Source organism: Cervus canadensis, chromosome 27 (genome assembly GCF_019320065.1).
Source record: "Cervus canadensis isolate Bull #8, Minnesota chromosome 27, ASM1932006v1, whole genome shotgun sequence".
In the NCBI taxonomy this organism is placed as follows: Eukaryota; Metazoa; Chordata; class Mammalia; order Artiodactyla; family Cervidae; genus Cervus; species Cervus canadensis.
The window spans coordinates 32,987,207-33,003,004 of NC_057412.1; the positions used below are offsets into that span (position 1 = coordinate 32,987,207).

The 15,798-nt window shown below is 36.9% G+C and overlaps 1 protein-coding gene across 1 annotated transcript in view; it reads left to right on the forward strand.

The window, feature by feature from the left end:
• LOC122428662 overlaps positions 1-15,043 on the forward strand; it is a 35,142-nt gene extending 20,099 nt beyond the window's left edge. Inside the window, exon 3 of the mRNA XM_043448683.1 lies at positions 14,746-15,043. Within this exon, the coding sequence (XP_043304618.1) occupies positions 14,746-15,043 (298 nt within the window). The remainder of the gene's footprint in view (positions 1-14,745) is intronic.
• The last annotated feature ends 755 nt before the right edge of the window (positions 15,044-15,798 follow it).

Consider the following 15,798-nt stretch of genomic DNA (forward strand, 5'->3'; position numbering starts at 1 on the left):
CAATGCCTTTATTGCTCTTTCACCTGAGTTCCAACCACTGCAGCTGCTTCCCACTGTACTTTACCCCATGATGTGTAATTAAGCTGCCCATTTTCCTGTAATTAAAAAGGTTAAAGAATTGATTGTAATCATCACTCTCTGAGGAAAAGCAGCAGGAATAAAATTACAGATGATAGTTTTATTTTAAAAACCAAACATGTTTAATATATGTTTCTTTCAAGTGGATTTCAGGATTTACAGAATAAGGCTTCTTACCCTTCCCCAGGCTTTTAGGCACAACAGGAAGCGCTCTTGTTCAGATAGTTATTCTCTTGAGTAGTTTTAAAAGAAGAGAATCTTTGTCTCTTTCTCAGTTTTATGTTTTATAAATTTATATCTTTATGCATTTTTCTTCTCTGCAGAAAATTAAGTTCAAGTTTTCATCAAAATTAACAGTCACCTTATTTATTTCATCCATCTCACTTCCTTTCTTTAGTCTAAATTATTTCATTTCTCTGAAACTTTCCTTATGGGCCTTTTTATTTTTTTTATGACTTTCTCTTTCATTATTTTTCTATAAACTTAACTATCAAATAGCAAAATATGACTTTGTATATATTACTAAAGAAAATTTTTATTTGTGCCAAATACAGCCAATAAATTATCCTTCCCAGTTTTTTAAAAGCTAATGTTTACTTAAGTGACCTAGGAAAAGTACTATAATGTCTAGAATGTTTTTACTGTATTAAAGCACTTACCACTTTATACGAAATGCAGATTTAAACACATAAATATAAAAAGAATGGATTTTGGAATCAATCTATTGCTAAATTGCTGACTCTTCTCTTAAACTTATAGTTTAGTGGAAAGATAATATATGTACATAAAATGATAAATTATCAGTATTTCACTGTGCATTGAATTATGTGTTATGGTGTATTAGAAATCTTCACAGGAAGAAATAATTAAAGTGGGCTTCAGTAATTGGGAAAGTAATTATGTCACAGGTAGGAGACTGGCCTTCAAAGTGGGAGTGAGATCGCCTAGGGAATAGAGAGAAGATATTGTAGACAAGGGCAATTTCTGAGTGGAGACAAGGGGACTTGGGATTACTAAACTCTATGAGGATACTTGGAATGTTGGCTAATATCTTCTGAGAAGGCAAGGTGTTAATCTGTGTTCTCCGGAGAAATGAAACCAATAGGATCTATCTATCGGAAATCCCCCAGTGACTCAGTGGTAAACAATCTGCCTGCCAGTGTAGGAGACACTGGTTTGATCCCTGGGTCAGGAAGATCCCCTGGAGAAGGAAATGGCCACCCATTCCAGTATTTCTTGCCTGGGAAATCCCATGGACAGAGGATCCTGGCAGGCTACAGTCCTTGGGGTCTCAAGAGCCAGTCACAACTTAGTAACTAAACTACCGTATTCTATCTATCTATCTGTTTGTCTATCTATCTGTCTATGAATGAATGAGGAGATTTGTTGTAGGAAATGTTTCGTACAATTATAGAGGGCAAGAAGCACTACTGTCTGTGCTATCTGCCAGCTGAAGGACCAGGAAAACCATTAGTTTAGTTCAGTCTGGGTCCAAAGGCCTGAGAACAGGGGTCCAATTATGTAAATCCTGGCCTCCATCTGAAGATACAAGAACCAGGAGTGCTAATATCCAAGGGCAGGACAAGATGGATATCCCAGCTTAAACAAAGAAAGCAAATTTGGCTTTCCTCCACCTTTTTGTTCTATTCAGCCTCTCAGTGAATTCCATGAAGCTCATCTGTGCATTAGTGAAGATCTTTGCTCAGTTTACCAATTCAAATGCTGATCTCTTCTTGAAACATTCTCACAGACACACCCAGAAATAATGTTTTACCAGCTACCTTGTTACCCTTTTAGCCCACTGAAATTGAAACACACTCCTAGGAAAAGAAATGTTTAGTTGATTCCTCCAAAAACAACGCCATTTCTGATTATTACAGGAAATAATTGGGGGTTTTGAAGAGCAAAACACTTGACTAATTCTTTATGCTTACTTGGTTCACTTATGGCTCCTTTTCAGTCATCTGTCCACACCCAGTCTTAAACAAATTATTTTAATATGTGTTTTCTCTGTATATGGTAATAACTGTAATAAAAAAGAGAATAGCTTCACATACTTATTGTGTGCTAGGAACTGTTCTACGTGCTTTATGGTGTTAACTTAGTCTCTTAGAACCTCACAACATAAGTACTGACATCAATTTTACATATAGGCAAGTGAGGCAGAGAGAGGACACAGGAGAAGTTGGTCAACACTATAGATTTATAATCAGTAAAACCAGCATCTGAGCCCTAATTGCCTGGTGCCAGAGATTGTGCTCTTAATCTTTTTCAGAGCCTGTGCCGTGGACTTGGTCATTTAGGTACTTTTGTTGGGCATCTTGTAAGTGCTGGATACTTTGGGGCTAAACAAATGTAAGACTTGGCTCTCCCCTTGAAGGGCTGACAACTTGTTGCTAAATTTTGAGGGGTGGATTCATAAGCTTTAGCTGTTGAAAAGAGGCATAGTTAATGTGATCAGAGAAAGTCAATGAGGTCTGCCCTGAAGTTCAGCGAGGAATTGAATGGATCCACTGGGGGCCTTCCCAGGTGGCACTAGCAGTAAAGAACACACCTGCCAAAGTGGAGATGTAAGAGACTCGGGTTCGATCCCTGGGTCGGGAAGATCCTCTGGAGGAGGGCATGACAACCCACTCCAGTATTCTTGCCTGGAGAATCCCGTGGACAGAGGAGCCTGGTGGGCTACAGTTCATGGTGTCTCAAAGAGTTGGACAGGACTAAGCGACTAACACTTAACACTGGGATAGAGGAGAGAGTGTTTAGGCAGGATACGAATGGGAGTGAGCGTGCAGAGGTGGTGTATTCCTTTTCTAGAGCTGCCGTAACAAAGTACCATAAACTTGGTAGCTTAAAACAACTGGAATATTTTGCCAGAATCAGGAGGCTGAAAATCTGGAATTAAGGTGTGGGCAGGGCCGCACTCCTTCTCAAGCCCCTGGGGAAGAATCTTCCCTGTCTCTTCCAGCTTTTGGTGGCTCCTGGCTCTCCTTGATGTTCCTTGGCTTATAGCAGGATCATTCCACTCGGCCTCTGTCTTCACAAGGCCTTCTTTCCAGTGCATTTGTGGGTCCTTTTCTCCTTTTTGAAGGAGACGAGTCATTGGATTTGGAGCCCCTGCTATTCCTTTATGGCCTCATCTCAACTAATTACATCTGCAAGCCCCTATTTCCGAAAAGGTCACACTCAGAGGTGAACATGAATCTAGAGGTGAGAGGGGCCTGTTCAATTCACTGTAAATGTTAACAGCACATGGAATGGTGTAGGTACCATGCTCTTTGGGAAAAGGGAGTAAGTGGGAGATCTTTGTGGGAAGAAAATGTGAGTTGTACTTTAAGCTACATGAGTCTGAGGTGGCATTTTTGGATATGTTTCAATGACAATATGAAACTGTTTTATTTCCTTGGATGTATTACCCATTTCTAGGTCCTGTAAAGCACTTAGTTATTGCCATACCAAAAATTAAGTAGGTCATGGCTCTGTTGAAATGTTCTTTCTTCTCTTTCATAGATTTATATCCTGCAGCTGTTTTCCATGCTCTTCTGCATCCTCCTTTTCTGTCTCATAATTAGCATTGTCATGGAACAGTACACATTTATTGAGTACCTATTACAAGCCCAGCACCATTCTAAATCTTTACACTTAATCTTTATAACAATTTGACAATAACTGCCCTTCAGCATTTTATAGGTGAGGAAAATGGATTTTTATAAATAAAATGATTTTTATGTCAATGCTGCATTTTAGTGAAAATTAAGTATTCTTGAGATAATCTCCTTATAATTAGTAGTGCAAATTTTAGTTAAAATGTAACCACATGTTGTGCTACCCAAGGGAAGAATCAGATGCCTCTGATACTGGGTAAGTTCTCAAGAGCTAGAGAAATACCCTGCCTGGAAACAGGAGGTTTCTTTGACTTTGATCACAAGACAAAATACAGAAAATGCTGGGGCTTAAAAACATATGTTGTAGAATCAAGGATATCTCATATATCTAGTTTATCAATTCATAAATTATACTGTGCATTTCTTTTGGTGATATAAAGTTACTGGGAACTTGACCTGCTAGTTGTCACACATATATATTCAGAAAGTGTTACCTTTCAGACAGCTATTTTAAGTTTCTGTTTCTCAAAATCTCATGTGAGAGATTCTAGAAGGGTGACTAAGAATATCATTGTTGGAATCAATCTCCTGACTTCCCGCTGTGGTTTGCTACATGAATGCTGGGAAAGTTGCCTACATTTTCAGAGCCTCAATCACCACACAGAGATAAGCATAATTATCATAAGAGACTATTTTAAAAATTAAATAAAATTATATTTATTTGCCTATAGTGGAGTAAGTGCTTAATTTATGGACTAAAATTTAGTAGTGAATAAAGAACACATTTAATTCATTATTTATGAGATTATGCTTAATGCCTGTTTTTAATGCATGGGTTTGTTGTTTCTATTATATTTCATTAGTTGGTAGATGCATTTTAGCTTACCTTCTTTTAAGTCATAAAATTAAATGTAAAATTTTTTCAAGTTTCAAATGTAGATGCTCAAGTGTGAGGAAACTTGAGAGATTTGACTCATATGATTATTAAATTGCTTATATTATATGCATAATTGTTTTTTGGATTGCTAGTTAGGCTTTTAAAATATGTAGTTCAAATTAGAGTTTGATACAATCGAATGTTTTGGCATTTCTAAAAGTCTTTGAAAAGTTGTCAATATTATTAGAATAATTTCCAGCTTAGGTAGATCTTTAAGCTCTGGTTGAAGTATTAGTAGATAATGATCGTATAATCTCCAAAATCCCAAGATAATTTATCACCTTCTGATGCATGTAATACTCATTTATAACTTCAAAAATAAGATGTAGCCACCTTTAGAAATAGTAATTTTATATTTAAATGGATTTTATCTGTTGCAGATTATCAAACTCATATATGTTTGTATCCTCTTTTGATTACAACATTTTCCTGTTTGCCACATATATCAATATTTTAAATAAAATAATATTATGCATACTTTCTTTACCTTTACAGAAAAGTGACTAATTTGCAGCTGAGTATCTTAAGTACCACCTAACTCAAGATGACTTATTTCCTGAATGGCTGGTTTAGTTCTCAGTATGAAATTAGAGGAAGTGAAATTCTATTAGAATATTTATTTTCATTTTTCTCATAAAGCAGTATGAAAACTGTGGACATGTCTTGGATCAAGAAGCTCAAGGCATGTACAGATGGAAGCTAGAAATCAATAGGGATAAACATTTGTTGAAAACTTCATGTGGCTAATGATGTTTTGATTCTATCAGAGTTTGGGCTTGTAAGGTAGTAATAGAATTATCTACTTCTGTATAATAAGCTTAATGTATACTATGAAAATGTCATACATAGTTTAGGTTTTGAAGTTTCTGTAAATCTCCATCCTCATATGTTGGATTGCATCACCAATTCAATGGATGTGAGTTTGAGCAAACTCTGGTGGGCAGAGAAGGACAGGGAAGCCTAGTATACTGAAGTCTGTGGGGTCAGAGACAACTTAGCGACTGAACAACAGCAAATTATTTCAATTTGATATCTCATTTATAGGAAAAGAACTGAGTAGATTGTTTTCTATAGCTAGATATATAAAAATCAGTTGCTTTATTCTAATATTGATTTTTTTTGTATATCATGTTACAGACATTGCAAATTACTTATTTTTAACCCTTATTTTTTTTAAGTTACATAATTGTTAGCTTACATTTTAGACCACAACAGTAAACTACTAGCAGTTAGATTTTAGGTCATTTAAATGTTTGATCCATTTATAATAGAAGAATCTGATTAAAATAAACTTGTCAACATCTGCTTTCTAAGGTTTGGTGTTATAAGTCATAGCACTATACTTTTCCTTTATTTCAGCAAATATTCATAGGAAGTGAAAGAGTAAACATGACTCATTGACATGACTTTGGCATATACAAAAGGTGTTGCTTTGCTGAATTTGGGTACAGGGGCTGGCAATAGCTGAAATACTCTGTAAGAAGATAGGAGGTGGTTTTTTTTTTCCCCCTTTCTGAAGGGTGGGCAAAGAAAAGAGCAAGGGGAGAGGAGAACAGACAGTAGAGAGGTGGGTTAAGTCACATAATAGGGTGCATGAGAGGCATGTATAACGATCTAACATTGAATTTAAAATTTTTGATTCTTCAAAATTTCTCCAAGCTTTCATCCGTGTCTACAGCACCAAAAGTCTTTTGCTTGTATGTCTAAGTCAAGGAGAGATGCTCGAGGTGTGGTCAGGGTTATTATTAGATTTTAAATGTGTTCCCTCAGTCTTTTTAATTAATTAGAATGGAAGTATTTTCATTTTTCTCTCCCTTAAATTCTGAAATAATCACTAACTCGACAGTGTTCTCAAATAGAACATTGTGATCATATGTCATTTTCAAGTGACGCAGGCATCATTTTAAGGTCTCCAAGGAATGTGTGGCCTTGGCAATATAGGAGATCTGTGCACAGTGTTTATGTAGCTGGTCATCAGCCTCTGCACGGTGGCATATGTCAAAGCCCACAATGGTGTTAATAGCCCTGAGTGCATATTTACTTAGTACGATAATGATGGGAAAGTATGACCCACTGGCGATTTATGCACTGAGTTTCTGTCACTAAGGAGTACCTCAGTGATTTGCAGTGTGTGCTATCATTATCCTGTGTCATAGGAGTCAGGCATCCATATGTGTATAGGGGTTATGCAACCATTTGACATGCTGTCAAACATTTAAAAAGAACAGAGGATTTCAAGTGATATTAATGGTATTAGTGGTAATATTATGTTGCACAAATTGTTCTTTTATTTGGTTTTTAATGTATTAAGCAACAATCATAGGAATCTCTTGAAACTGGGGCTTAGTTGTGGTGAGGTCAACACGTGTCCTTCATATGATGTTGTACAAAGTTCACCTCAATTGCTACAGTTTAGTGAAGTTATAATGGGATTACTCTTTCTCCTCTTTCTCATACAGAATCCGAGGATTTCTACTCCTTTTCAGAATGCAAATCTCAGGAGATTATAATTAAAGACTATGTTATTGACCTAATTTCTCTGATGGTTTAAACTCATTCATGTTTTCATCTGAGGAATTTTATCCTTGTTAATTGTCAGCTCATGCAGTGCGCCCTATATTCCAGTTCATGGCAACTTTACTTCACACAATCCCATTAGATGACCTAGTGGGCTCTTTGAATATTCAGAGGATTAGTTATATGAAAGCTTGCATATACATGTATGTGCATATTTAAAACTGAATAAACAGAGTACCAACTTGAATTTATACAAAATGGAATGAGTTTATCATAGATTAGTTTTCTACCATTAAATAGAATATGCCGTGTCATATCATGGTTTAAGATAACAGAATATTTTTAGGATCTTTGTGAGAAGAGAGAACATACAGAAATACTTTAGAAGACAATAGTTAGGTTTGCCATGATATTTAGTATCTGTACAATAAGACAGAGGAATTCAAACTATCTACAATATAATATTAGATTAATTTGCTTCTGTTTCCTGTTACTCAAGTTCCAATGTTAATTATTTCAAAGCTATGTATTATTCATTTTTCTGAAGTTAAAGATCTTTTTCCTTTTCATTAAGGTATCCACAAAATTTTGTTGATAAGATGGTATTATTTTAGATCTATTTATTGCTATTTTGTTTTGGAAGGAGATAACTGGGAAGAATTATAAACTATTGTGAGCAGCATGTACATTGTGATTCTTGGGCTTCCCTTGTAGCTCAGCTGGTAAAGAATCTGCCTGCAGTGTGAGATACCTGGGTTCAATCCCTGGGTTGGGAAGATCCCCTGGAGAAGGGAAAGGCTACCCACTCCAGCATTCTGGGCTAGAGAATTCCATGGACTATCCATGGGGTCGCAAAGAGTCAGACACAACTGAGCAACTTTCACTTTCACTTTCATACATTGTGATGTATTAAAATGAACATTGACATTAGCAGCTCTAGAGGAATTTGAGTAGATAGTGTTACATTTGGTGTTCAGTTATGTGCACTCATGTATTCATAAAAGGTTCTCCATGGAAAGATGTGGGGGAAAGTGAGGTCAATACTTTCATCTTTAGAACCACTCTTCTCTCCAGATGCTTTATTCCTTATATTCCATCTCTCTCTCTTTTGGAAAATGGTATGAGTGAACTATATAGGTATTATTCTGAAAGGAAGACTCGTTTGTCATTTAGTTAAATAATATATAAATATTGCAGAAATGAAGCAGAGCGTATTTCTGTAATTTTTAGAATGTCTTTTTATTTAAAATACAGTCTTTTTTGTTTTTTTAAATTAATACCTATGGCTGAGCTAGCCAGTTAGTAAATATATTTCTATTTCCAACCCCTTTATAGTAAACCCCCTACATATGAACCTTCAAGTTGCAGACTTTCAAAGATGCAAACATGCATTCGCATGTCCAGTCGTGTTAAGTTAGTTCACATGTCTGATGTTATCTATAAAAACTGGGTACCTAGGTTAACTTTCTTGGATTTATGAACAAATTGGACTTATATATGTGCTGTTTGAAAGGGACTCATTCGTATATAGGAGACTTACCATATTCTTATACTTCCACTGAAAATCAGAAGAAAAATTTAATTTTTCTACTTTCCCAGCCCCTCTTGTGATGAAGGGTTATGTTGGGAAATAGTTCACAGATGTAAATAGAGGTATTCTGGGAAGGATTTTACTAGTGGTGCCTCTTCCATTTTCTTGTTTTGTATACTGATGCAATGTCTGGTATTTTGGTAACCATTTTGTCAATCTGAGGTGCTAAATATGAGGAGAAAGCTCTGACAACCACTAGGAATCTAACTCCAGCAGTAACTTCTCTTACCCTTTGGTCTAGTATGGTAGTCACTAACCACAAATGGCTAAGAGCACTTGAAATGTGGCTAGTCTAAATTGAGATATACTGTAAACACAAAGTGCATGCTGGATTTCAAAGACAGTATAAAAAATACAGAAAATTATATCATTTATATTTTTAATGTTGATTGCATGTTGAAATGATAATATGCTGGATAAATTGGGGAAAATATAATATATTATTAAAGTTAGCTTTACATGTTTCAGTTTACTTTTTTAGTGTGGCCATAGGCTCTAGACTTCATTGTGTGTGAGAAAGATGTGTTTTGGCCAGTAAAAATTGGGCTGTTACTTATGGCTGAAAGCTTTCCTTAGTTTGACAATATGCCATTTACAATCACGGAATATGAGATCATGGAAGTCATTAGTTAAGTTTTTTCTGTAGACATATGGATGTTATGTTAATGTAGTTTTTGATCAAACCATAGTACTGGCTTTATCACTTTTGTGCTTATCCAATACTACCTCCTGGCTATTATTCATTTTACATAAATACATATTTTAAACAGTGGGACAGAACTGAGTATGCATCTAACCTCAACTCTGTATTGTCTTTGGACATTATGCAAGTTATTTAAACTCTCCAGTCTCAATTTCCCTAGTTTTAGAACAATCAAGGCCATTCCTGACTTGTAAGACTGTCTAAGGATTAAGTGATAAAATTTATATGAAATGGCTAACTCAGTGCCTGGTATATAGCTATAAAGGACTGTAGCTCTTAGGCTAAAAGGGTGAATCTCAGTCTCCAGCAGTGGCTGGGTCAGTAAAGGGGTAGGAGGACAGAAAGAGTTGTTAAGAAAAAGTGTAAGTTGGTTGTTGTACAGAGTGGTAAAAGCCAGGTATAAAGATGCAGGAAGGCTCTGTATCCAAAACAGAGCTTCATCATCCACTGGGAGCCCTGTCTACAGCCCTTCTCCCAGCCTCTGCTCCCACCGTTTCTACTTTCTCTTCCTAAGGCCAGTGGAAATTGGGATCCAGAGTGAATAAAATTTGAGAGTACAGCCAAAACGCCAGTCAGGAAAGGGAAAGCAGTGTGATCATGAATTTATAGGAAATGAACCTGTTTGACTTAACGGAATCTGCACAGTTTGATTTGATTTTTCTGTGCTTTTCTAGAGTTTGTACTGACAGAAGTGTTTGGGAAGACAGTTTTGCTGCTATCTTAAATGTTTTAAAAGGGAAAGGGGAAAGATCAGATGAGTAAGAGCATGTTAGTATTGATCCTTATATAGGGCAGAAGTGAGCCTCTGGCAGGTGCTCTTGGAGGGAAAAGGGAATCCACAAAAACAATTCATAATCATATTAGTATATTTTCTCTACCCCACTACACATTCTCCATGTGACCCAGAGAACATCCACGTGGTAGCAGTATCACTGCTGAGATCCATGATTTAATAAGAGAGTCTGTACAATTGCAGTCAATATTTCAAATGCGACCTTCTAAGAGGAGCACAATCGGGAGAAAGAAGGGCTTAAAATGAATTAAAATTTAAACAATTCCCAATCAAATGAAAATGTTCTGGGAATCGTGCCAGAGAGTATTGTTGAATTGGTTTTAATATAAGCATTCTAAATTTAACCAGCTGGAATTATTTGCATTTAAAAAAAATTACATATGCAGTTATATTATATGGATATGTAAAATACAGTATTTATCCTTTAAAAAAATCAAATCTTATTCTTGGTGACTGAGGTGTCAGAGTATATATTCTATTCAGAATATAGAGCCACTGAATTTTAAGGCGGGACAGAATCTTGGAGGTCTGTGAGCACAATTCTGTTGAGTACAGTTCTGTGGGTAGAGTGTGTCTTTGATAAAAAAATGAATCTGGGGAAGCTGAGGCTTGTCACATGAGTAGCTGAGATGGTCCTGGGACCCAGCTCTGTTCATGACCAAGTCAGGGCCTCGGCTCAGGATGCCCTGAGCAGAGCTTGTCTTGAGCTCTTGTTAGGAGCTTGGTGTCAGGCTGCTACTGGCCAGCTTTCTGAACCAAACAGATGGGCTCTTGTGTTAATCTCCTAGGTGACAGATGTGCATTTTAACAAGGGCCTCAGGGTAAAAGCTTAATCTAAAGTATGGAGGAAGGAAGAAGACATCTCAAGCCTTGCCCTAGGCTGGAGAGATCCCACGGCTTTGTCTATAATGCAGGGTGAGGGGTGGTGGCAGGGAGGGGAAGCGGGGGAGCCCTGATCATCTGTGGAAACAGACTGAAGGCTGTACAGTGGTGTCAGGCTCCCTCTATGTGCTGTCCTTGTAAGCTGACTGAGTGATGTTTAAAAAATAAAAATAGTCCACTGCCTAAAATCGTTAGCACTGTCTTCCTATCACGCGGTATAATAATGATAATAACAATAATAAAGACACTACCTCTTTCCCGCTCCTCCTTTTATATAAAGAGAAGTTGGATTGTAAAGAGAGGCACACTTGACAAGAATACAGACTACATTAGCTCCAGGTATGAAATATTCTATGGGTCTGGTTGGCATTCCTAGCTTCTCTAACTTTATCAGGTCCTGTTTCAGAGTCATCCTTCTGTCTGGCTGCACTAATCCTCCAGAGCACAGCTAGAAAGGGAAACCAGGGTCACTCGCCTACTGAGATCTAGGTCTACCTGTTTGATTACTCTCTAGAAAAGCTGTGAAGGCCGACCTCAGAGGTGCTGGGAATGGCATCTCCTGCGCCCGCTGATGGCTAAGGGTTTTGATTTGATCTAGTGCTGGTTTTGAGGCTTCCCTGGTAGCTCAGCTGATAAAGAATCTGCCTGCAATGCAGGAGACCCTGGTTCAATTTCTGGGTTGGGAAGATCTCCTGGAGAAGGAGTAGGCTACCTACTGTAGTATTCTTGGGCTTCCCTGGTGGTTCAGGGGGTAAAGAGTCTGCCTGCAATTCAGGAGACCTGGGTTCAATCCCTGGGTTGAGAAGACCCCCTGGAGGAGGGCGTGACAACCCACTCCAGTATTCTTGCCTGGAGGATCCCCATGGACAGAGGAGCCTGGTGGGCTACAGTCATGGGGTTGCAGAGTCAGACACAACTGAGCAACGAAGCACAGCGCAGCGCTGGTTTCAATTTCAAACCCAAATCCTGAGTTCTCAGAAATTTTTGAATCAATTTTTTGACTCTCATTTTCTCCAGCTTTTTTTTTTTTTTTTCCTGGAGCTCTTAACTATTTGTTGATTCTCTGTATTGATACTCTTATTTGTATTTCCTTATTTCCATCATTTCCCCCTGCACTTCCTGAGAGTCCTGAAACTTAAGGCATATTTTAAATATATTTTATTTCTCATCCTATTTTTTAATGAGCTTTAAAAATTTTAGTTTTATTTTTTTTTCTCTGAATTTTTTTTCCTTTTCTAATTTCAAAGGTCTCTTCAGTCTCCAAGGATAGTATAGTTTATTTATGCTTTCTGTTTTGTCTCCAATTTCTTCTTTTGTTAGAGGCTTTTCACCAGTGTCAGGTGATCTTTGACTGGCTGTTCATATTTGAGAGTAGTTTCATATTAAGACATATTCATATGTTCATATTAAGACAGTTAAAAATTATATACTTTTTCCCCCACACATGCATAGCCTCCCGCATTATCAACATTCTCACCAGAATGGTTCAATTTTTACCAAGGATAAACATACATGGACCCATCAAAATCACCCAAAGATACAGTCGACTTCACTCTTAATGTTGCACATTCTGTGGGTTTGGACAAAGATATAATGACAGGTATCTCTCATTATGTAGTAGATAGTATTTTCACTGCCTTAAACATACTTTGTGCTTCGTCTGTTCCTCCTTTCCCCTAACCTCTGGCAACTGCTGACCTTTTATTGTCATCTTAGTTTTGCCTTTTCTGGAATGTCAGGTAGTTGGATTCATACAGCATGTAGCCTTTTCAGATTGCCTGCTTGCACTTAGTAAAATGCATTAACATTCCTCCATGTCTTTTCATGATTGATAAGCTTATTCCTTTTCAGTGTTGAATAATATTCCATTGTCTGGATGTAACACAATTTATCCATTCACCTATTGAAGGACATCTTGATTGCGTCCAAATTTTGGCAATTATGAATAAAGCTGCTATAAATACCCCAGTGCAGGTTTTTGTGTGGACATAAATACTCAACTCCTTTGAGTACACACCAAGAAGTATCATTTCTGGAACTCAGGTAAGAGTATATGTAGTTTTATTAAAAAAACTGTCAAACTGATTTCCAGACTTCCAAAGTGGCTGTACCATTTTTCGTTCCCCCCAGCACTGAATAAGAATTTCTGTTGTTCCATATCCCCAACAGCATTTAATGTTGTCAATTTTTGAATTTTGGCCATTCTAATAGGTGTGTAGTAGTAGCTGATTCTTTTAATTTGCTTTTCTTTGATAACATATGGTGTGGAGTGTCTTTTTAAGAACCAACTTTTGATTTCATTAGCTTTTCCCACTTGATTTTCCATTTTTAAATTTTATTGATTTATGCTCTGATCATTATTATTTCCTTTCTGACTTTGGATTTTGCTTATTCTTTTTCTAGATTCTTAAGATGGAAGCTGAGTTTATTAATACAGGAACATTCTTCTTTTCTAATTCAGGCATTTAATGCTGATATTTTCCCCAAAGTATACTGCTTTGCAACATCTCACAAATTTTAATTTTGATTTCTTACTTTACTATTTTTAAACATATGAATTGCTTAGACCTTTAAAGCATAAAAATATCTTGAATTTGTCTAACACTTCACACTCTCCAGAATTCTTTTGGTCTCATTTTATTCTCAGGATAAGTTAAAATAAGCCCTTAATATATCTCCAGTTTGTCAGCCATTCAGAAAATATTTGGTGAATGTCATACTTTGTGCCAGGTACTGGGGATATGGTAGCAACAACAAGATAGTTTTTCCTCTGTAAAGGAGTTTATTTTATTTTTAGCAGAATAAGAGTTTTAAAGATGAGATTGGAGACACAGTGAAGTTAAGTGGCTCCCTGAAGACTACACAGCTATACATGCTAAACTCTGATCTTTCAATCATGATGTTAAGGGCTCTTTCTTATATCAGGGTTTTTCTTTTTTCATTAAATATAAAAATATAAGGGTATTAATAAAACATATGCACATTATTAAAGCAAAGTCATAGAAGGAAACCTTCAATAAAGTTATAGACTAGTGTTTGCTCATGCTGATGTGAAATTAACTAAGTCTCTCATAATAAACTCAGAAGAAATATACTACAATATTAATACTACCTGATTGGGTAGAAGAGAACTATTCTGCCAACACACATTCATTTTGTGCAACTAGTTTTACTTCCTATTTTTGAATTTCCACAGTTAAAAAAATGAGGTTGGGTCAAATGATCTTTCACATTCCTTCTAACTTTTAGATACTAAGCATTTAAGTTTTGGGCTTCCCTTGTGGCTCAGCTAATAAAGAATCGCATTCAATGCATGAGACCTGGGTTCGATCACTGGGTTGGGAAGATCCCCTGGAAAAGGAAAATGCTACCCACTCCAGTATTCTGGCCTGGAGAATTCTGTGGACTGTATAGTCCATGGGGTCGCAAAGAGTCAGACACGACTGAGTAACTTTCACTCACTCATTTAAGTTTTAAGTACTTATTGAGTATTCACTACAGTGCTCTATAAGGGATTCAAAATAAAGTAAGACACAATACTTATACTAAAACAATCTAGGTTAGGAAGTAAGATACATACATATGAGATATTTTTAAATGCCAACATAAATGATACAAGCAATAATGGTCTGGGACAAGCAGGGAAACTTTTGCCCCCATCGGGGACATTTCACAGTGTCTGGAGACACTTTTGCTGGTCATTGCTGAGGGGGTGACTCCTACTGGTAGGGCCACCAGTAGAACAGAGGCCAAGTATGCTCCGAAACCTTCTGCACAGGACAGCCTGCGACGCAGGAGTTCTCAGGACCAACATACCAATAGTGTTCTGGTTGAAAAAATGGCTCAAGATTCAGAGGAAAATCACTGTGGGAAGGAAAGCGTAGGAAAGTTTCATCAAAGATCTGTGTTTTTCCGTGAACGTCTAGCATCTGTAGAATGACAGCGTAAACAAGGTTATGGAGAAGGGAGTCAGCATTGTTTATCTGGGGAACAGTGAAAAACACCATGCAGTTGGAATGGAGGGCTCGCATGTCAGAGTGTTAGATCAGTACCATATTGTGGAGAGCCTCAAATGCCAGGGTGATGATTTCTTAATTTATTAGACAATGGGGAGCCATTCAATGTTTTAGTTAGATGAATCCGGCAGTGGTCTGAAGTCTATTGTAGTTGAGAGACTAGAAGACAATCCAGAGGTTCTAACAATCCAGGCTTGAGGTACTGACAGTTAATTCAAGCAGAACTTAACCTTGATGCATATACCAAATATCTTTGTCTAAATGCAATTATAGATTAGGGTGGAGCATTTTACAGCAGTAACACTGAATTGTTTTCAAGCAAGTGCCTGTATGCTAAGTTCTAGTTTATAACTGGTGTGGGTTTTTTACACCATGTAGTTTTGCTCATGTGTTTGTTTATATCAAGTATGTTTGGTATGTTTAAAAATTAGTATTTTGTTTCATAGACTGAAGCAATGCAAAGCTCTTATTTGAGAATGTTAGCTTATGTCACTATAATTTTGGGACCTTTCTGATGACCTTTAATGTTCTTTAAACACTGGGCTTTGTGAATTTCTGCACAAATACACCACTTTGTAAATTTGCACCATATTTGTTTCTACTTGCCTAGGCAAAAATAACCACCAAAACGTTCACCATCAGAATCACAGTGAGAGGTGAGGTGAAAATATTAGGATAT